This window comes from Thermobia domestica, chromosome 11 (genome assembly GCF_964235325.1).
Source record: "Thermobia domestica chromosome 11, izTheDome1.hap1.1, whole genome shotgun sequence".
NCBI lineage: Eukaryota > Metazoa > Arthropoda > Insecta > Zygentoma > Lepismatidae > Thermobia > Thermobia domestica.
In genome coordinates this window covers 193,729,643-193,751,119 of record NC_137464.1, presented here as the reverse complement: position 1 = coordinate 193,751,119, position 21,477 = coordinate 193,729,643, and the positions used below count along the sequence as shown (strand labels likewise).

Sequence of the window (21,477 nt, the reverse complement as noted above, 5' to 3'; positions counted from 1 at the left end):
ATCTCTTGTAGCACCCCTGAATTTTATCTGTTCCTGGTGGATCACTGACATGCGCCAACACATGTACAGTCTAGAAGGCGTGATGACACTATTTTCATCAAGAAATGTGAGTTTCAAAGTAATATGAATTTGTCCACGTATTGTTGATCTGAACTGCGGGAAATGCTCTATCCCAATTTAAGGATGCATATTAACACTGATGTAATAAAGTAATTATGCAGCCTATACCTAAGCTACACGAGGTTTACGTTTCCGCACCCACTGCTCAACTTTTGAAGTATTTCGTTTTATTAGCTTATCGACGTCGACCATACCCTAGACGCCGCATGGACAAAGTCACACATAGTACGAACTATTCGCAAAATCAAAGTAGGCGAATCACTTATCGACAATTTTCGCATTTATTACTGCCTTAAAATGGGAAGGTCATTAAGTAACATAAATTCCTGCCTATATTTGTGTGCGTTGTGGATTACACGCACAACATTTAATGGATTTATCAAAAAATACTGAACCCACAGGTTCAGCACCCACATAACTGCATTACTTATGAACAAGGGCTCCCATCAGGGGGGACAAGGTGGGGCGTTCGCCCCCTAAGAGGAAATTGTACTTGGGAGTATTGAAAACCCAATAGAAATTTACATTACTTACAGCAAAATTTGAAACTATATTTGAAACGTCGCTTATACTTGCCCCCCTTGGAAACCACAACATGGGCGCCCTTGCTTATGAACTGCACACTAAGAAAAATCCGTTCTCCGGACAGCGGTATATTGTACAAATATATGAAATTCTCTTGCTTACTACAGAAATCAGTATGGAGCATATGCTATATACGCACTACCCTTAGATGTTACATCATGCCGTTGCAGGATGTCTGACATCTAATAGTTTTCCGTATGTCACCTATGTTACATTCTGCAGCTATATTCTATTCTACTATGGACATTCTGCGTCGATTTGTATGTGAGATCCTGACCGCCTATATTGTTTCATACGGAAAGTACGTATAGATGGAACACTTACAGAAAGTATTATAAAACATGCGATTTCAGTTATACGTTTGCTGTACGTTAAGTCCAAAAACTACAGGAATTACGCATATAACCTACCGTTTTAAGTACACTACCTACAATTTTTTTTCTCAGTATGTGCTTTGAAAAATAGCCATATGTCGGATTACGGGGAGAAAGCATTTTTTGGTGAAAATCATTGCTGTTTTCTTAAAATGTTTTTGAGGTTAATCTACCTAAAGCCAAATATACCACTAACTAAAGAGTTTCAGACAGTATTGCTGAGCATGAGTAGTCGCTAATGCTCTCGCCTTTGGTTCTGGGCTCGATTTCCGGCAGGGTCAGTCGGTCGAAAAGGTGTAACAGCTTTTTCAGGCTAGCTATCCTAAATGAGTTTTTTTTCTGGGATTTCCTCATTCACACCAGGTAAATGCCGGGATGGTATCTAATTTACAGGTCTCAGGCCGCTTCTTTCCTTATCCGTTCCTTATATCCCTCCCCCCGTACCGTGATTGTGTGCTCGCCGAGGATGTGATCCCTCCAACGTGACTTGCTTAAGGCCATAGATGCCGGTAATGGCCATGACTTGTATCAATAAATAAATATTGACGAGCGAACGCTAGCAAGCGAAGTCGGATTAGAACGCCGCAATGCACGTTGTATTCGTCCATTCTAATTAATAGCAAATAGTAATTGCAAAATTCTCCATTCCGCACACGGCATTTCCAGTCTACTCAGTTCACAAATTACTCACATATCAATATCAATTATCTTTCCGCAACATGAACTCATTCCACCTATAAACATTGTGTTTTTACGTAGTTTTGGTCTCCCGTAATCCTACAGAACCCGAGAAATATATTACATACTTATTTCCTAAATTTTGCAAATTCAAACTCATAAAGTAGGACTGCACCATCGTTTTCTACATACAGTAAACGTTATATAATTTTTAAAAATTAGTAGTACAGTCCTCTTTCTCACGCAGTCATTCATTTTAATCATAAATTACTGTTTTATGTTCATGTATTCTACACCTGCATCAATTTATCCAGCGCCGTAACTTAATTTTTTTTCTTGGAAGGGGAGTAAGCATTAATACGCGTATTTGATGCTCCTAAAAAAAAGTTTCTCTAATTCTTGGGCTCTCTCTTTCCATCTTTCTTTTACTCTTTATGGGCTCGGGTCGTTAGTTACACCTTTGGGCCCTTTCCATACATGACAAATGAATTAAGGGAACAAGGGTCCCTAATAGTAAACTTTTTTATTGAAATGGGCCCACGACTCATTTTTGTTTTATTTACCTTTTATGTGTTGTTTTGTTTATGTAATATAGTGGACATATTCGATGCTTCATTTATAATTTCATGTTCGTATCGTATACGGAGTAAGAAAATTTTGTCTTAAAATGGGTCCCCTCGAACGGCGGGGATCTTCCTTGGTGAAGCATTTGACCTCTCACTCCTTAAGTTACGGCCCTGTCACTTATCACATACTAGGCTGGTAGCCAGCCCAAAAATCTAGGGGAAGCCCGGTAGAAGTTTGGGAGGGGGCCCCGATCCAAACGTATTGTAGTTAATCATCATATTATAGCTCAGCGCACAAATTTTCCGGTCGCCAAGTTGCCATTGGCGACTAGAAATTTAGAGCTTGCAACCAGTGTTCAGTAGGAATGGTTTCTGCCTGAACTCACAGGGCAGCGCATTTTCTGTTTCGTAAGAAAATAATTGTCACCGAGTGAGAGAAAACACGGGATGTGAAGTCTTTCTTTGTCAAACCAAAGGCCGTTTGGTGAAAGGAGGCATCTCAATTTGTACGTGAGAGATACTGGCGACCATTATTTTTGGATTGGCGAGTGCGTCTGCCTTTGAAATTTTGCACCCTGTTATAGTTCATTTGCAAGCGTACTGTGAAAATTTTAGAGGACCAGTAAAAATTTAGAGGAGGCCCGCCCCCTAGACCCCATGGATACGGGCCTGTCACATACTAATATGATGTAGACCTATCATTAATTTTTATGTCAATTATATATTGTGGATCTCCAAATTTTTTGTGACAACAAATCTTTCGCGGAGCACATCATCAAATTTCGCGTGTGGAGATGCTATGTTTTCACACAAATAAACAAATATCTCTTTAAATATATTACTTCATTAACAGATAATCATTTTTAAACATATTTTCTTTACCGGTCTGTTACTTTAGTATAAAATTAATAAGTTGACACCAAATCAGTTGCAAACACTGCTCAACTTACTTTCACATTTAGTGACGTCATATTGTGTGGTGCTCTGGTTTTGTCAACTTAAGATCTCCCGTAGAACTACCGCCAAGCTACTCAGAAAATCCCGCGAGAGAACGTGTTGGTAATAACCTGCGAAGCGTAGAGTACAATAATCACTCTACGCTGCGAAGGAGACCGGCCTCAGATCTTATCGACTTTCGTAATCTCGAGACCTTCGATTTTGATTCGATATATCAAATAAAGAGCAAGATAACGTGGGCTCCATTCCGTTCCAACTTTACTTAATTTTGCGGACTCGAACGCAACGCAAAAGCTGGAACAAGTAATTCTAAAGGCGCTATGCCTATTATCGCAAACTAAAATGCCCCTTTATTCCGTTGCGTTGGCGGGGATCTTCAATACAATATCAGACTCATTGAGTTCATTAGAAAGAGTGTGTGTTTTTGAGATATTGTGAGTGATATTTTTCTTACATTTGCAAAAGTGAATGAGAGAAAATTTCAGTAAGTGGAGAATATGAATATACGTAATATAATTCCTATTAAAGAATCTTCTATGTCAGTGGTCTTTTGAAAATTAATGTGTTATTAAGGAACGAAGACCAACGCCTGTGTTGCAACTAGAATTCTGGGCAAGAAAGTTCTGCATGCATTGGTACAATATATATATTTGTAGTTGTTGAAATAAAGAGCAGCGTATAAAAATATCTAAGTCTGATTCTGTTTTTAAAGGGGAATTAAGTGACACACAAAATATCTTGATTGAATGCTAGTCATGTGCTTTGAACAATATATTTAAAGACAAAATTTTACAAGCAGAGTTTGTTTCAGTACATGTAGACTAAACAACATAAGTTTCTTGTGAAGCGCAGATAATATGATAGTCAATCTTCCCCACCCGATCACGCCAATTAAAACAATTAAATTGCATTATGACGAATTAAAATCATCTATGAGTCACATACGTCAATTTTATTATGAAAATTGAGATCCGGATCGAATAAATGCTGTCGATGAACTACAATTGCATTAAATTTATGTGAATTCGTCTTCTTGTATTTCTGTAGTAAAATATTTATATCTAATCTATTTCATTTTACTATTATTATTATTATTATTATTATTAGTAGTAGTAGTAGTAGTAGTAGTAGTAGTAGTAGTAGTAGTATTAGTAGTAGTAGTAGTAGTAGTAGTAGTAGTAGCAGTAGTAGTAGTAGTAGAACATTGGGCCTACCCTCTTCAAACTATCACCCTTCGCCACTGGTAATAGCCAAACAAGATTTTGGATTTTAAATACAAACATTAAACATATTCACTTCCATCGAAATTTACAAAGAAGGCTCCTTTTGAATTTCCGTTATACCTCACTTTTTTTTCTTTTTTTTTCTTTTTTTTTTTTTTACCGTTAAAGAATTAACTAACTCTATGGCGTATGGAACCCAGAAGTTCCATGCCGCGTTCATAAAGCCTCTACAACGACTTCTACTCTTACCCAACTGGATCCAGTTTCTACTTTGTATTGTCTTCCCATCTGGGCCTAGGCTCAGGGCCGCAACTAGGGGGAGCAGAGGGGACACGTGCCCCGGGCGCGTGTTTGGAGGGGCGCCGAAAAGAAGATATATCAATTGTTTTAAAAATCTCACCCTTTCCCTCGAGGAACTTATTCTAGAGGTTAAAAGAAATCAAAAGTTTACTTGGCCTTTTCCATTCCATGGGACCTCTTTTCGTTGATTATACATATGCAGAGAGAGATTATATATCGGGTGTTGCAAAATAAGTGTTACAACTCTTGGGAGGTGACTCCTGACACTGAGATAAGAAAAAAGTTCTCTTGAACTTTTGGCTATCGGACATAGTTTCGGATCTACAAGGTGCCGAAAGCGTGGGAAAATGACTTTCGGACTCTAATAGTTCGGAAACTATCCAATGTAAAGAGGGCGGGTAAAAAATTCACTGAAGAAGTCATACCTGCTGTATTGAATTTTGCATGTTTCACAATCCTACCATGCACGCGCAAGGGATTCCTCAAAGGAACGTAGGGAGTCCCGGATAATCTGCCAAATTAAAATTGGTCTAAATGGATATGAATTGATAGGGTTTCTACCAGGTAATAATAATTCGTTTGTATTAAGTCAATGTCTGGAACAAATACAACATGGCGGACACCTTCATCCCGTTGTGTGTGGTTGCATAATCGCCAGGTACGGGTGCTGGCCAACAGTGACGTTCTGAGTATTACGTGTCGCAAATTTGCACACAAATGCTCTAGAAAGACACCTGGAGTGTCGGTAGGGAACAACAGATGAAGCAGGGTGATTCACATGTGTGGAAACACGTAAAGAAAATTGTCCAAAAATGCACTCATACTCAGTAAACGTGAGTTCAAAGAATCGGAAATGTAAGGAATAGTATCAACAACATGAAAGCCATTGCAAATTCATCAATAATATTCCCTCAAACCGATGCAATATAATATGCACGGTTTCATACCAATAAGGATGCAACAAGTGAGGCCAAGTTGAAATTGTGCAAGGGGCTCACTAAGAAACTGGGTAAACTAAAGGAATGTCACTAGTGGGATCGCATGATCGATATTGAAATCTGGCCAATGTGTGTGTTGATATCAACATGTAGCTAATGGACAAATATCAACATGTCTCACTATTGCTGGGACACCGTCCCACGTGCGAAAACTAGGAAAATAACGTTGTAAATTCTGTTATTACATCTGGTGCACATTTTGGTAGAACGTAAGTAGAATACGATTGTATCAATGTCCCTCTTTGTTTGAGACATTGTCCCACAGTCGACACATATGAAAAGAAATCTCTTAATCCATGGTTCAAATTCTGATAGAGCGTGAAAATAACAAACTTGAATCATGTCCCAAGTCTTCTGGGACATACGACGTACTCGTATCGAAATTCGTATCTTACACAATGTGCACATGCCAAGACAAAGAAGAACATGAACCAATTTGGCACATGTGACACTACTGCTGGAACACCATACATATGGAAAATAAAACATGAGAAATACGAAGAAACGTCTTAAAGCTCTGATTGTTTACAACTGTGCAGTAGGAGTAACAAAATGAAACACACAAGCATGTCGGGATGGTGTACAAGAGCGATTGCCAAACAAAGTGGGTACTCCTCAAAGAAATGAATACAGAGAAAGTGAGGCCCCTTCAAAGCCTCAGGGCTAGAGCGCTTGCTTTCGCTCGCGTAGTCGCATTTTTCAATCGTATTGGGAGACAACGGCCTCAGATTCAATACCCGAGTAGTTATTTTCCTATTTTTTCCCTATTTTTCCTATTTTTCGCACGTGGGACGGTGTCCCAGCAGTAATGGGACATGTTGACATTTGTCAATTAGCTACATGTTGATATCAACACACACATTGGCAACATTTCAATATCGATCATGCAATCCCACTAGTGACATTCATTTACTTTGCCCAGTTTCTTAGTGAGTCCCCTTGCACAATTTCAACTTGGCCTCACTTGTTGCATCTTTATTGTTATGCAGCCGTGCACATCATATTGCATCGGTTTGAGGGAATATTATTGGTGAATTTGCAATGGCTTTCATGTTCTTGACGCTAATCCTTACATTTTCGACACTTTGAACTAACGTTTACTGGGCATTTTTCGTTAAGAGTTTCCACACATGTGAATCACCCTGCTTCATCTGTTGTGCTCTACCCACACTCCAGATGTCTTTCTAGAGCATTTGAGCACAAATTCGCTACACTTAATATTCAGAACGTCACTGTTGGCCAGCATCCGTACCTGGCGATTATGCAACCTTACACAACGGGCATGAAGGTGTCCGCCATTTTGCATTTGTTCCAGATATCGACTTAATACAAACGAATTATTATTACCTGGTAGAAACCCTATCAATTCATACCCATTTAGCCAATTTTAATTTGGCAGATTATCCGGGACTCTCTACGTTCCTTTGGGGAATCCCTTGCGAGTGCATGGTAGGATTGTGAAACATGCAAAATTCAATACAGCAGGTATGACTTCTTCAGTGAATTTTTTACCCGCCCTCTTTACGTTGGAAAGTTTTCGAACTATTGGAGTCCGAAAGTCATTTTCCCACGCTTTCGGCACCTTGTAGATCCGAAACTATGTCCAATAGCCGAAAGTTCAAGAGAACTTTTTTTCTTGTCTCAGTGTCAGGAGTCACCTCCCAAGAGTTGTAACACTTATTTTGCAACACCCGATATATACAGAGAGAGAGGGGGAGAGAGAATCCCATCTAAATAGGTGTAATGTCATACATTAGAAATCTAATATTGCATGCATTTGTTCCCTTGGACCACAGAGAAACCGCTCTCCATTTTTTTCCTTTCCTACCACAAGGAGCTGTTTGTCTGTATAATTCCATTGAGAACAGTTCTGAAGTTTACAACGCTGTTATCAATAGGGGCGGGGGAAAAGTTACCGATTGTTGTTGCTTGCTGGTGGTTGAAGTGTTTAGCTCAGACGTGCCCCCTGTATCACGCGATGTTACGCAATGTTTTTAAACCAGAGGTCAGTTTTGTGGCGGAAAAGATAAGTTACACGCCTCGGTGTATTTAATTGTTTCTTGTACGCCTAAATAGCAAGGGATTTTGCAAGTGAAGGCTGTATGGAGTTTTGCTTGAGAGCTTTTCGACGCATTTTGAATTGTTATCTATCAGTCAATAATGTTGAAGAAATCATGTGGAGCGGCATACAGGAAGAAAGCAAAAAAAAAAAAAAAAGTAAAACTGCATATCGATCATCCTCCTTTTTGACATCTTGGTTAAGCGACAACACTAAAGATAAGTTGAAGATTTTTCTTTAACGCTTCCTAGTAAAACTAAACATGACTGAGTAATAAATTTTAAATAATAATTTATAATGAATTAACTCAGATCTTAATAAGAAAAAAAAAACTGTTTACCACATATCTTTAGATGACTGATGGACAGCTACTGTATCTGCTTGTGTTACAAAGTGAAGCCAACTGACACTGCAATAATGCTTTATGAATCCTTGAATCTAAGCATTCTCCTACTTGATTAAAAATCTAGAAAACTGCATTATTATTATTATTATTATTATTATTATTATTATTATTATTATTATTATTATTATTATTATTATTATTATTATTATTATTATTGAAAACAAACATATATATGTTTACTACTTACCTTTACCTATTAATGAAAATTAAAATTTACCGTCCATAGGCTGTACATTCCTGGCATCAAATCAAGAATTAAAAGACCCAGTAGGCCCTATATATATGGGTCGAAAACTGGCTGTTGTGGGGAAACAAGGTGTCCAAAATGTGGGAAAATAAACTTTGGAGCCCTATTTCTCGAAATCTCTCAGTCGCAGAGATGATCCGATAGGTGATCGTCAAGGAAGTTAGCAATTCTGTATCCAAATATCCAACTTACAGTCTTGTGCGAGAAAGGCAAAGTAGATTCCTGAAAGATGGTGTTTTATATCTCGGCAATTCTGTGCAGGAAAGAATGTCTGTTTAGGACTCCTTTTGTCTTTCTCCTAACCCAGGATTGCAACTAAAATATTTTAATAGAGGAATATAGCACAGTTCTCAACGAGGGATCGAGGTCTCTAGTGGATTCTGGGAGGTATATATGAAGGTGGCGAAAAATATGTTTAAAAAAATAGATTTAAATATCTATCTATAAGATATTTAAGAACCGTATCATAACAGACTGGGGGTTGGTGGAAAAAGGATGTGCTAAAAAGGATCCGTACTATGAAATAGGTTGAACAACTGAATAGAGTATTATTGATCTTGATGATCACCTCTTGTATCAGCCCTACGACTAATAGTTTTGGAGAAATATGGACGAAATTTAATTTTCGCATGTTTTCGGCACCTTGTTGCTGCATAAAGGTGTTTCTCGGATTAAGTTTACTAGATTTTTTCTGTTTAAGTGTTACGAATCGCTTCTTTCATTTTTTTCTTTAATGAACTCCAGATATGGCTGAAAGATTCATTTTAGCTGGATATAACACCACCGACGTTAAAAAAAACTTGCGTGATGGAGATGAATCAATGATATTTTCGGTGATCAGCGTAGTTCATTTATTTAAAATATCTTATTTTTATGTAGAGCCCACATAGTAAATCAATTACGTGAGTTTTCATTCATCAGTTCCTTGCGAATAATGTTACTGTGTTTCTTTTCAGGTAAATCCGAGGATATCCCAGGACCATGTGAAGGTTCCGAGGTATATTTTCAAGAAGAAGGTCGAGACGAACATGACGATTTTTCAAGCTATGAAAAGATGAGAAATGAAAATATACCTGACAGGATTGCTGCCAGTTATGGTTCCAGTGCAACACCATCAGATCAGATCCTGGATGAAACTGTAATTGCAACAGATAATCAGGGGCTTCCGCACAGTGAGTATGATTCTGAAATAGATTTTCAAGACCCTGGAACTTGGTCCAGTAATATCTCTGACTCTCAGAGATGTTATATTACAAAAATGAGAACAGAAATTATTAGCTATTATTTAATTGATTTAAGTGCGAGTCCAAGAGATGGCCGAAACCTCGCGGAAGATTGGTTTTGCAAAGTCCTACAAAATGGACATCGTATTAAGAGGTCGTGGTTACCTTATAGCCAGTTTAAAATGCATTGTATTGTGTCCGTTGTAGGTTATTTTCTCACCTATCTCGAGAGTCCAATGCAGCTCTGTCATTTTTGGCTAAAGAAGAGAGTTTTACGAATTGGATAAAACTCAGTAACAGGATTCCACTTCACGAGAACTCGCAAAACCACAAACTTTTTTTCTGCTCTTGGAAAGCTCTCGAGTGTTCTCCGGCAAAAGGTGGAATAGACAAGAACCTTCAAGACCAGATAGCATAAGAGGAAAATCACTGGAAGGAAGTACTGCGTTGTATTATAGGTGCTGTCATATTTCTAGCTAAACAAGGAAGTTCATTCAGGGGGTCACAAGAACAACTTGAGTTTAGTGATCCAAGAAGCGGAAAATTTCTTAGCACAATTGAATTAATTTCTCACTACAATGTTCATTTGCGAGAACATATTGAAAGGCATAAGAAAGGACAGTTGAGCTATTTCTCATGGAAAATACAAAACGAGTTTCTGGACATGATAGCAGGAAAAATAAAAGACGATATACTGAACGATGTTAAAGAAGCAAAATATTTCGCATTAATTTTTGATACAACCCCTGATATCAGTCATAACGAACAAATGACAGAAATAATTTGTTATGTGAAAATGACGGAATACGGACCAGAAATTTTAGAAAGCTTCATCGACTTTCTTAGCGTTAGTGACAAGACAGGATTATTCCTGACTACAGAGATTTCGGACAAAATAGAAAAGAATGGCTTGGATATAAAGAATTGCAGAGGGCAGTCATACGATAATGGAGGCAATATGGCTGGTATCTATAAAGAGGTACTGTACAGTCGAGGATATTCCAGGAATACGAACTTGCATGTTTTGTATCGTGTACAGCGCATTCACTGAATTTAGTTGGAACACATGCTGCAGAAATATCACCCGAAGCTCAAACATTCTTCGTTACTCTAAATTGTTTGTATACATTTTTTTCAGCCTCTACATCTAGATGGGAAGTTTTGATAAAACATGTACCACTTTCCTTAAAATCTCAAAGTAACACCAGGTGGTCATCGAAAGAGGAAGCTGTTGAAGTTTTATATAAACATTTTGACAAGATTTGCGAGGCCCTGGATGAACTAGTACTCAGCCGCCTCTTCACTTCTGAGACAAAGACCGAGGCCAGAAATTTGAAAGGGAACATTAGTAAGTTCGAATTCATTGTAATGACCTGCTTTTGGTATAGAATTCTTAAACAAATTGATCGTGTAAATAAGTTTCTTCAAAGAGATGACATAACAGTAGATGAGTCAGTCAAACATATTCATGGCCTTATTAACTTCTTGGAAGCGACCAGAGATAATGTTTCATCCAAAGCTATTGAAGAAGCTAAATTAATTGCTGAGAAGATTAGGATACCTGGTGAATTGGAAGAGAAAAGAAAACATAAAAATTAAAAAATGTTTGACAAGAGCTGCGAAGATGAACGTGTCGACCGATCAGGGGAAGATATGCTTACACTGAAAAAAAGGGCTTGGTCAGGAATACCAAATTTGTTTGGTCAGAGCATTTGGTCACTTTTTTTGGTTAATTTAACCAAAATTTGGTCATTTTGACCAAACGTGTTTGGTCATGAACACTATATTTTTTGGTCAGAACATTTGGTTGATTAATTTGGTTATGCGAACCAAATTTTAACTGATTTGGTAATTATTTGGTTTTCCGGACCAAAATGTCTATTTACAAGGTCACATGTGTTTATTTGCATTCTGGATAAACATTTCGATTACGAAAGTGTGGATCGCAAAAATAAAAATAGGCCTACACGTAGAACAACAATCATAAGAAACACCGTAAAAGAACTGTGTGTAAATGAGTGTAGTGTGCACTATACAACTTTCTCAACGAAGTCACAATGATGTGAAGTGAGAAGTAATTGTTACTTTTCAACGACGTAATGGATCCATGATATAAATTTATTAAGAAGCTGGAATTTACCGCAGCTAATCGACGTGTTTCAAGGTAAGTGTACTTTTTCGTATATATTACTTTTGCTGTTAGTTCACATATACTTATTCTATTGGCTGTAAATTTGGCGTAACAAATACGGCTTGGGTAAACTTTACAATGCACGCCCCAACTGCGCATCGATGTGTAGAACCGCTTTCAAAGGTGTAGTAGATTAGAGTAGGGTAGGGTACAGTAGAGTAAGGTAGTTGTAGGAACGGGTTCGCTTAAGGTTAGGGAATTTTTGATCAATTTTCATAGAATTAACAGAGAGTAATTTCTGGTTTCAAAGTGAGTTTACCACCCGGAGCGGGCATTATTAAGTTAAACGTAGGCCCTTACATATGGATAAAGGGGGCATTGACGACACTAGAGCAGGGTATAAAATTGCAGGGGCAAGAGTTGGGGTAATTTCTATTACCACTAGATACTTCCGGAAAGGGGTAAATAAAGTGACACTAACGCTAGTAGTTTGCAAAATAAATTGGTGCATTTATAGTTTACAGATGAACAAAAATCTAAAATTTACGGAAGAAATATGGGTTATTATTTAGTTTCTCCTCCAGATCACTTGGTATTGACTCTGACTTACATGGTAGGGGTTACCATTCGTTATTTGTAAATGTAAAGTAGTCATGAGTATAAGTACAGTGCGAACGTATAGCATAAAAACTACGCATAAAACACTAACCAACTTGTGCTATATGGACACTGAAAACCATTTATGCTATCGAACAGAAGCGTAGCAGCGGGGGCCCGACAGTTAGAAACGATGTGCGTCCGTAGGGAGCAAACGCGTCAGCGACGGTGGGTGTTCGCATAAACGAGGTAGTTAACAACAGCTTACTCTAAGTCACAGTACTGGGTCCTGAGCCGTCCATGGATTTGGGAGAGATACTAAATGTCATCCGAAATATAAAGCATAATTTTGAAAGAACATTTCATGGAACGCAAATATAGAATCCTTACTTTTGAAATCGATATTTATCGTGAAATACGCTGATAAAAGCGTGCATTTTTACTTTCGGTACACCACTCGAAATAATTGTTAAAAAAATATAATTTTCACTAATTTACTTCTTACTGACCCCTAAAAGACTTACGCTGGGCGACATGAAAATATCTCACTTATTACAGGTAAATATCGATGGCCCCACCAGAAGTAATTGTGAAAAAATCACAGTTCTTTTACGATTTGCTTATAAATAAAACTTTCTGATTGTCATAAATATACAGTGCATAAACGTAACCTGTGCTAGGTGGACACTAAAAAGCGCGAATGTTATCTAACAGTCAGGATTAAGCAAAGATGGTGGGCCGAAGCGGCAGCGCAGGGAGCAGACACGTCAGTGATGGCGGGTATACGCGTAAGTAAAGATATGAAAAGAGGTGGTATATTGCAATGATACTAGTTTCAATAGCACTTGTCATGCTTTGACACTAGTAACGCTCCACTTGTAAACGTAAAATTCAGCTTGTGTACACTATATCATATTTCTTCTGTAAATTTTACAAAATTGTGCTTCCGTAACATGAACCACTACCCCCTCCCTATATATATTCGAGTGTATACTTCTTATTAGGTAACTTCTTTTAGGTATTCGGAAAATATTACATTCTTCAAAGCATTCAGAGAATAGTGTATTATCTCCAAAAGATAATTCTGTGGTTTGGAGCAAAACGACCAATGTCAGAAATTCCAAAGAGGAGAGAGAGAGAGAGAGAGAGAGAGAGACAGGAGACAGGCTATGATTTCTGCATAGAACCTTTCATTGTTTGTTAGAAGTACATTAGTCTTTGAAAACAATCGGTTAGCATTAGACTTATTGTTATCCATAGATACTCGTTATGCACCAAATTACAAAATGATTTGCATGAGTTAAAAATGCTCCTAAATTCTTGTTGTTGCTTCTATACCCTTGTAACTTTTACAGTATGAAGCTGAAGTATGAAGTTACCATGAACATTTTTCTCTTTAGCTTAGCCCAAATACACCCATTTCTGTAAAGCCCAAGAAAAAAAAACTGGGGTGAGCAACTTCCTATACTCTTTGTGTGGCACATGATCGCGTAACATACCAAATTTCGCTTGGTAGTGTAATAAAACTTAAATGCTTTCACCAGTGTATAATTCTTTTTTGATATTCAGTAAATATCTGGTTAATTATAAACTTTCAATCTATATTTCAGAACAGGAAATAGGCGAAGCAGCATTTAATTCATTAACTGATGAACTAATTACTCAGTTAATTCCCAAAATAGGGACATGTGCAAAATTATGAGCAAAATTTAAGGAATTTATAGAAACAAATACAGTTGAAATTTATGATGTGCTAGATGACGGTTCTCTCTCATTTGCTTCACCATCAGTGTCAACGCCAGATGGCTCAGTGTCAGTTCGATCTGAAACTACAGAAAGCAGTTGTTCCATGCCAGCACCTACTAAAAGAGGAACTGATACGATGCTGAAACGAGAGACAAATTTCTCTACAGAGTCTCGGAGTTCGAAGCTCTTCAAGCTGACAGATTTTGTAAGTGTTCTGCCTTTAGTCACTTGAATATGAATTTATACAGTGATACTTATGCTGCAAATATGAACTGTGCAAATATGATTCATTACCAGTCGAAATGTAAAAGATGTTGGCGTTCACCTTTTAATCTGGTGACAGCCTGCGTTATATTTATTCCATCTTTGCTAGTGCAAGTAACTTTTCTCGGGATATCAATCACATGATGTGCTCGTTGTCCAAAGTTTCGAGAACAGACGTTGTTCTCATCATCAGGGTCAGTATCATGAGAACAATGTTTGTTCTCGAGACTTTGCACAACGAACACATCACCTGGCTGATATCCCGAGAAAATTTATTTGCATCACGATACCAGGAAAGCATCAGGTACATTGAAAGAGCTTTTGGAACGTCCCACGGTTATGCTGTTTAGACTAAGGTAAACAGGTGATTAATGAAAGTGAACGATCGCATTTTTTTTGTGCTCTCACCGGGAATTGAATCCAGGACCACATACATCAAGGATACACGCGTTATTCACTAGAGTAGCTGGGAGGGCGAAGAGATTGGTATTCAGTTATATTTTCGGTTACTTCAATTTAAGCGAAATGATATCACGATATGCAGGATCTTTAAAATTGTAACTTTTTTTTTTTAATGCGTTTATCTATAAAATTTATATTTCCTTGGAGTATAGTATACTAAACGTATGCTATACTAAACGTGGAACATCACATAGAAGAGTATAAATATGATAAATTATTCTGTAATTGTCTGAAATGTTTTTTATACATAATTTAATTTATTAAGGTTATAATTCTAAATCTTACAGTAACAATGTCTTTTTTAGGAAGTGTATTATATTCCACCAAAGTCACAAGGTCCAAATCAAAAGATTTCAAAAGGAAAACTCGTTGACAAATATAGAAATACACGCAAGTCGTTAAGAAAGTTTGGCATTGTTGCAGTCAGGTCCTTCAACAGAAAAGCGTGACACTGGAACTTCTACGCTAGATGGTAATGTTTAAAATGTAATCTACTAAATGATTTATTCATCTCTGATCATACGTTTAAAAATGAAAGTAAACCTTTGAGTTTTATGTCCCATAGTTATGCCAGGTAGACCAAAGGAGATGATGATGATGATAAGAAATGAATAAAGTGGGAAGGAACGGGAGAACCCCGAAAAATCCACGCAGACGGTGTCACTTAGCGCGATTTGGGATCAAATAAGGTATCTCACACGTCAGAGGTGAACGCTCTACCACTGAACTACCGAGGCCCCGATCATACTTTAAAAAGTGCCAATGATTTACCTATTTTGAGCCAGTGTTTGCAAGAACCATGTTTTAAAAAATGGTTTAGTTTCGTTTAATTCTTTTTTCTCTGCTAATTGAACGTATGGAACACACATTAATATAAGTCGATACTAACCTGAAAATATTCCTGTAAGATTAAAACGTGGTTCTTCAATGTTCACATGTATTTCTGGCAAAAATATCGAGTGCCTTTCATCAGGATGGCTCAAAACTTAAAGTGTATATGCGTTCAAGCTCAGTTCAAGCTGAGTATTTCAATAGTATAAGGTAATAATGGGACTGTGTAGATATTGTTACTGTTTACAACATAAAACTACAGTCGAGAAATTTTACACCTGCTCTTCAGTTAAGCAACCAACTAATCTATTAAGGATTAAATAGTGCACTATATTAATCAATATTAAGATTCTGTGTGTTTCTATTTACAAGACTGAACAAGTCCAAATTTTGTATGCTTAATTTTCAAATCCTTCATTACAAGAGTTACTCCGTTCATAAGAAATGATAAGTAGCATTTATTACTAAATATTTTGCGACTTTCTTCGTCGTAGATAGTCATTATACTTATATAGTACCACTATTACGTTATACCATTGAAGTACTAAGCTAGAACATGTAATTTACATAAGTTCTACATATTTGAAGAATTAAACCATTCTGATGAAAGGCATTCGATATTTGTGCCGGAAATATAGATTAACATTTGAAGGCAATTTTCAAGTTCAGCTTCACAGGAACAGTTCCAGAACAGTTTTTTTTTTTTTTTTTTTTTTTTTTTTTTGTAAATATATTTCTTTCTTTCTTTTCTTTATTATATATTACATATGGATATAAATACTTGTACAGAGGACTTATGAAAATATAGAATCATTTTAACTGATATTTGAAAAATATAGGCATTTATTACTAAGTTTTTAATGTAATACAGATCTGTTTGGTAAGTTTATTCTTCTTTTTCAGAATGTGGCATAGATATTGAAAACAGCTTAGCGTGGTTAAAGCATAGTGTCGAGCCCTGGCAGGAAGTACTTGATCTTTGGAAGAAAACGTTGAAAGTTCGATGCAAGCAAGAGGGCAAAACTATTCATGAAATAATTTCAACTTGGGTAGCATTGAAGCAGCCTTTGGGCTATACATTGGTAAGTTTCATTTAATTAACCTTCATTCTGTTTTACTACTAAGTACTGTGTTGTTACTGAATAGGCCATAATTTACAAGCATTACATTATTCTTTGGGGCTGAGAACATTCATATAAAATCTTTGTCCAGAAGTTGATTTTTTCATAACGTACATTTTAGAACAGAAGTTTCCTTTAAAATTGTGTCGCGTTTGTACAGAAAATAGTAAAAACCTTCAGGATAAAGTCATACTAAATATTGAAATGACATATACTAGTTTAGGTATTTGTATGTCTGAGCTAATAGACCTTAGTTGTCATAAAACCATAATAAAAATATATATAAATGATGGACAAATAAATTACTTCCTTGTCCTCTTATGTAATATCTGTTCATGAATGTTGAGATATGTTGAAGCAGGTCTGAACTGCCTGTGGGTTGGTGGTTATCGGTTCGATGCCCGGTAGGTGTATAATTGTATAAAAGTAATTCAGATTCAACTACAAATTATAGATTCCCTCCTGTGTAGCTCCGGTGATGAAAGAGGATAGAGACAATCAATGAATCTTAAAAGTTTTTGCAGTTTCCTTTTCAAAAAGTGAATATTTTGCATTGTATTCAGATTGCATGTTTAAAGAACTAAAACATGTCTTTTTAGCTGGAAATAATTTTTCTTGCTGGTTCTTTGTAACATATTCATCCCCACGCATGGAACACAAAGTGGGAAAGTATTAAGTTCACTTTATTAGCAACTCGATCTTGCTTTGAACAACTAGATGAAATGCTCAATTGCAAGTCTGAAAACAAATGCTCTAAACCTAAAATTATTGTTTCCATTTTTAAGACGCATATGATTAAGTGGCCATACATTACGAACACTTGCATTGAGTTTACCTTGCAATGGAAAGGAAGGTAGTCATATTCAGTAAGATAAAAATTGAGAACTGAGTTCTTGCAACACGATGTCACTTGTTTATGAAAGCGAGATCTCAGAAGGACAATACTTACATGACTGATAAACAATCTTTCTTGTGATTGCGTATCAACCAAGCATATACGTACAGCAATAGAAACTTTGACGATGATTTTTTTTTTTTTAATGCATAAAGTACTTTTCGATTCAATAAGCCTTTTTCTCAGTAGATGGCAAATAGTGGTTTTATTGTCTGATAAACGCTAACAATATTGTAGAATTTTCTTCACTTTGCCCTTTGACAAATCAATATGAAACCCTAGTGGCCTTATTTCAGCATGTAGAACCTTGGCTTTACGTTCGGAAGCTTCCGGGCTCAAATCCGGTCATCGTGAGTGAAATTTCCCTGGGTTTTTCCTCAGTCATTCCAGCAAATGCCGGGATGGTACCTGTAATATTAAGTCCAGATCAATACTTTCCCCATCCTTGCCTAATCTATCCGAGTAAATAGACCTTTGTTTATATTAAGCAATATAACCAAAAACCATCATAACACGACGAAAGCCCGTGATGCCACAACCTCAATATGGGTCTAACTGGCAGTTATCGTCAATGTAACATCTTCTTGCACTACGTATGTGGCTTTTGTGGTCTACTTATTTAAGCTAGCAGTAAGTCAATTTCCTCAAGATGTTGGACAACACCAGGGGAAGGCAGGTTGAATTTGAACCCAAGTCCAAGCCCGTAAAAGTACACGCTGTAACCAGTAGTTTGTATTGAAATTGTTACAGTTAAGAAATTTCATTTATGCACTTAAAGGAAGTTGTGATTCTTATAACAAATAGATAAAATACTGACTGAAAAGTAAAATAACAAATGGTAAGGAACACATGTTCGTGGAAGTCATCACTGCGTTTATGTAACAATTAATGATATAATGTTATCAATGTAAATGTTTTAATACAATGGAATTCCATTTCCAGATTGATCAAGATAACAAAGACTTATATCCTGATCATACATCCTTGTTCGTGAAATGGGATTCTGCCAGTAAAAAATTGGAAAAACTAAGGAAGAAACGGCTACATGACGCTTCAGCAGTCGAACTTTTAAGTCTGTTAGACACAGAAAGTGTTACAGAAGGTAATATTATTTTTATGTTTTTTATTCTTCCTTTATTTCTGTTTCATTAACTTGAAATTGTAATTACTTGTACGAATGAAGTAGATTTTTCTATCTGAATCCAGTTTTATTGCAACAAGTATGTTGTAATGATCATATTAATAGTTATACATTGGTTGTATACATAGGATTGTAGCGTAAACTAAAGTCACTTGTGCCTTTCAAAGTAGTATAAAACTGTTCCCGCCAATAATTCTCCCCCCCCACACACACACACTCTTCAAAGACATACGTTGGAAAGAAAATTAAGGTTACGCCAAGAACCCTGTTTTCGGAGTGTGAAGCTGAGCTACGACGTTTCATTACGTATGAACAAATACGAACTCGATACATTTATTTAATAATAACCAAAATAGTGGCCTCAGTGGCTCAGTGATAGACCGTTCACCTCTAGTGCATGAGGTCCCGGGTTCTAACCTTGCTCCCACCAAGTGAACTTTGTGGTGAACAAACACCGTGTGTGTGGGTTTCCTCGGGGTTCTCCAGTTTCCTCCCACTTTCTTCATTACACCATTTCATTCATTTCTCATCACAGTCTCCTTAAGCCTAGCCGGCATAACCGTGGGGCATAAAACTCAAAAATTTCATTTCATTTTAATAACCAAAATCACTTACTGAGGATAAATGTGATCTGTTCTATATTCTCTGTTGGTAAATGCTAGTCAGGAAGTTCTTATGTTTATTTGAGGACAAGTTGTCGAGTTTTCGTAATTTAGTAGCTTCTGTCCTTGTTTGAACGTATCGTTTTTGCAGTCAGATATAAATAGCTTTTGAAAACCTTTGCAGCTTTTAAAGCATTTAATAGCTTTTAAAACATTTGCAGCATTAGTATTACTTACCAATTTTTTAGCTTCAAAATAACATATATTTATAGGCACAAAATGCATATGTCATTGTAAATGTACAATAAATAACGCTTTCAGACTATTGAGGAAGCAGAAGTGTCTTTGTTCTTATATGTAAGAAAAATTATTTAAGTATGTAACATGACCAGTTAACCTCTCTCTGATTCCAACAGGTAATGGGTGATGTTCAACCTTTCATGGAAACGAGAGACCTGCAACATTCGTTGAGTGTTCGTTGTTGGCAATTACGGAATAAAGAGCTGCTTAACATACAGCTACGTTAAATAACTTTCGTCTGCAATATAGATTTTTGTGTTTCCTCCGAAAATGAACTCTAAGTGATTTGGCCCCTTGAAATTCGCGAAAACAACCTTCATCAATACATCTAAAGACTCCATTGGAGGATATTCTGTGTTTGAGCTTTAAATGAAGGATAAGTGTTGCTACTAATATAAAATTTGATTTGTAAATTGAACAAACAGGCATTGTTACAAACAATTACATATAATTCATTCAATTACGTATAACGCATGGTACTGAAATAATATTTGTTTAGAGAAACGTGATTCAAGCAAGCATAAAATATCAGTAGTTGCATCTGTTTCGACCACTATTGTTTACAGATATTTCATATCAGTTAAAAAAAAAAAAAAGAACAATCATATCCAACAATAGTGTATCGTCTGTTTATCATGATGACTACTTATGTCATATACCGCTTTTTGCAGAAGAAGCCAAAGATGTTCCCCTTCCTTAGGGTATTCTGCGTTAAACACAAAAAAGTTTTAAAACATATGTCCACACCCTTGAGCACGTTGTCTAGCTCAGTTAAGAATAGTTTATAATTTATTTGAAAGATCTTCAATGCTGTTTGCTGGGAGTAAAATTATAACTTTTCTCACAGTTTTTTACCTTCTTTGTTATAAAGATTTATATTTGGCATAAAAATGTTATTTTATTTTCACTAACCAGTTGATACATGTTAATATCATTGTTTAATTTTGAATAGATTTATATTTGGCCTAAAAATGTTACTTTATCTTCAGTAAACAGTTAGTTTCGTTATGTAATTTTGAAAAGATTTATATTTGGCCTAAAATGCTATTTTATTTTCAGTCAGCAGTTGATAAATGTTAATATCATTGTTTAATTTTGAATTTAATATTTTTGTTTAATTTTGAAGTCTGTATGACTCAGTTGCTATACTCAGTTATAATAAAATTCTTGTGTAGAAAAGTATTGTATGTACATGCTTTATATCCTAAATTCGTTCTATTTTTCTCCAAAAGTTGATCTATAACTTCGTTCATATATGTGTGTAGATGTATTAGAACTTCATGAAAATGTACATGTATTCATGTACATGCATGCTATTCTAGGAATAAACAGACAAGCCTCGAATATGTGTTCAGGACCTCAGTATAAGAAAACAAAGTTTATTTGCAACTTTGGTCAGAAGCGCCTAATTGTGCAGATGGAACCAATTTAAGATAATTAAAGACATACAAGAGTGAAAAAATGCGTCTGAGCCGTGACTCGAACCCGGGATCTTCGTCTTGCATGCAGATGTGCTACCCAGTCCGCTCTCAGTAACAACAATACATTCTTTCACTCTTTATAACGATGCTGTTCCACAAGGTGGAAGAGTGTATGGCTGTTCTGGTAGCGGACTAAATGGTGCAGTGGTAGCGCATCTGCATGGTAAGCG

At 36.5% G+C, this 21,477-nt stretch overlaps 1 protein-coding gene across 4 annotated transcripts; it reads left to right on the top strand.

The window, feature by feature from the left end:
• Positions 1 to 8,498: 8,498 nt before the first annotated feature.
• Positions 8,499 to 21,008, top strand: LOC145664632 (uncharacterized). 4 transcript variants are annotated; one of them, XM_081731466.1, is made up of 6 exons: positions 8,499 to 9,685; positions 14,075 to 14,415; positions 15,242 to 15,408; positions 16,671 to 16,849; positions 18,726 to 18,885; positions 19,943 to 21,008. In XM_081731466.1, exons 1-2 carry the CDS (start codon positions 9,448 to 9,450, stop codon positions 14,164 to 14,166), a joined length of 330 nt encoding a protein of 109 aa, XP_081587592.1. In that variant the 5' UTR covers positions 8,499 to 9,447; the 3' UTR covers positions 14,167 to 14,415; positions 15,242 to 15,408; positions 16,671 to 16,849; positions 18,726 to 18,885; positions 19,943 to 21,008. The 4 variants fall into 4 exon arrangements, 2 of the variants coding, with proteins under 2 accessions (XP_081587592.1, XP_081587594.1); XM_081731468.1 differs by lacking the exon at positions 15,242 to 15,408; XR_014127500.1 differs by lacking the exons at positions 8,499 to 9,685; positions 14,075 to 14,415 and adding an exon at positions 11,152 to 11,900.
• Positions 21,009 to 21,477: the final 469 nt, after the last annotated feature.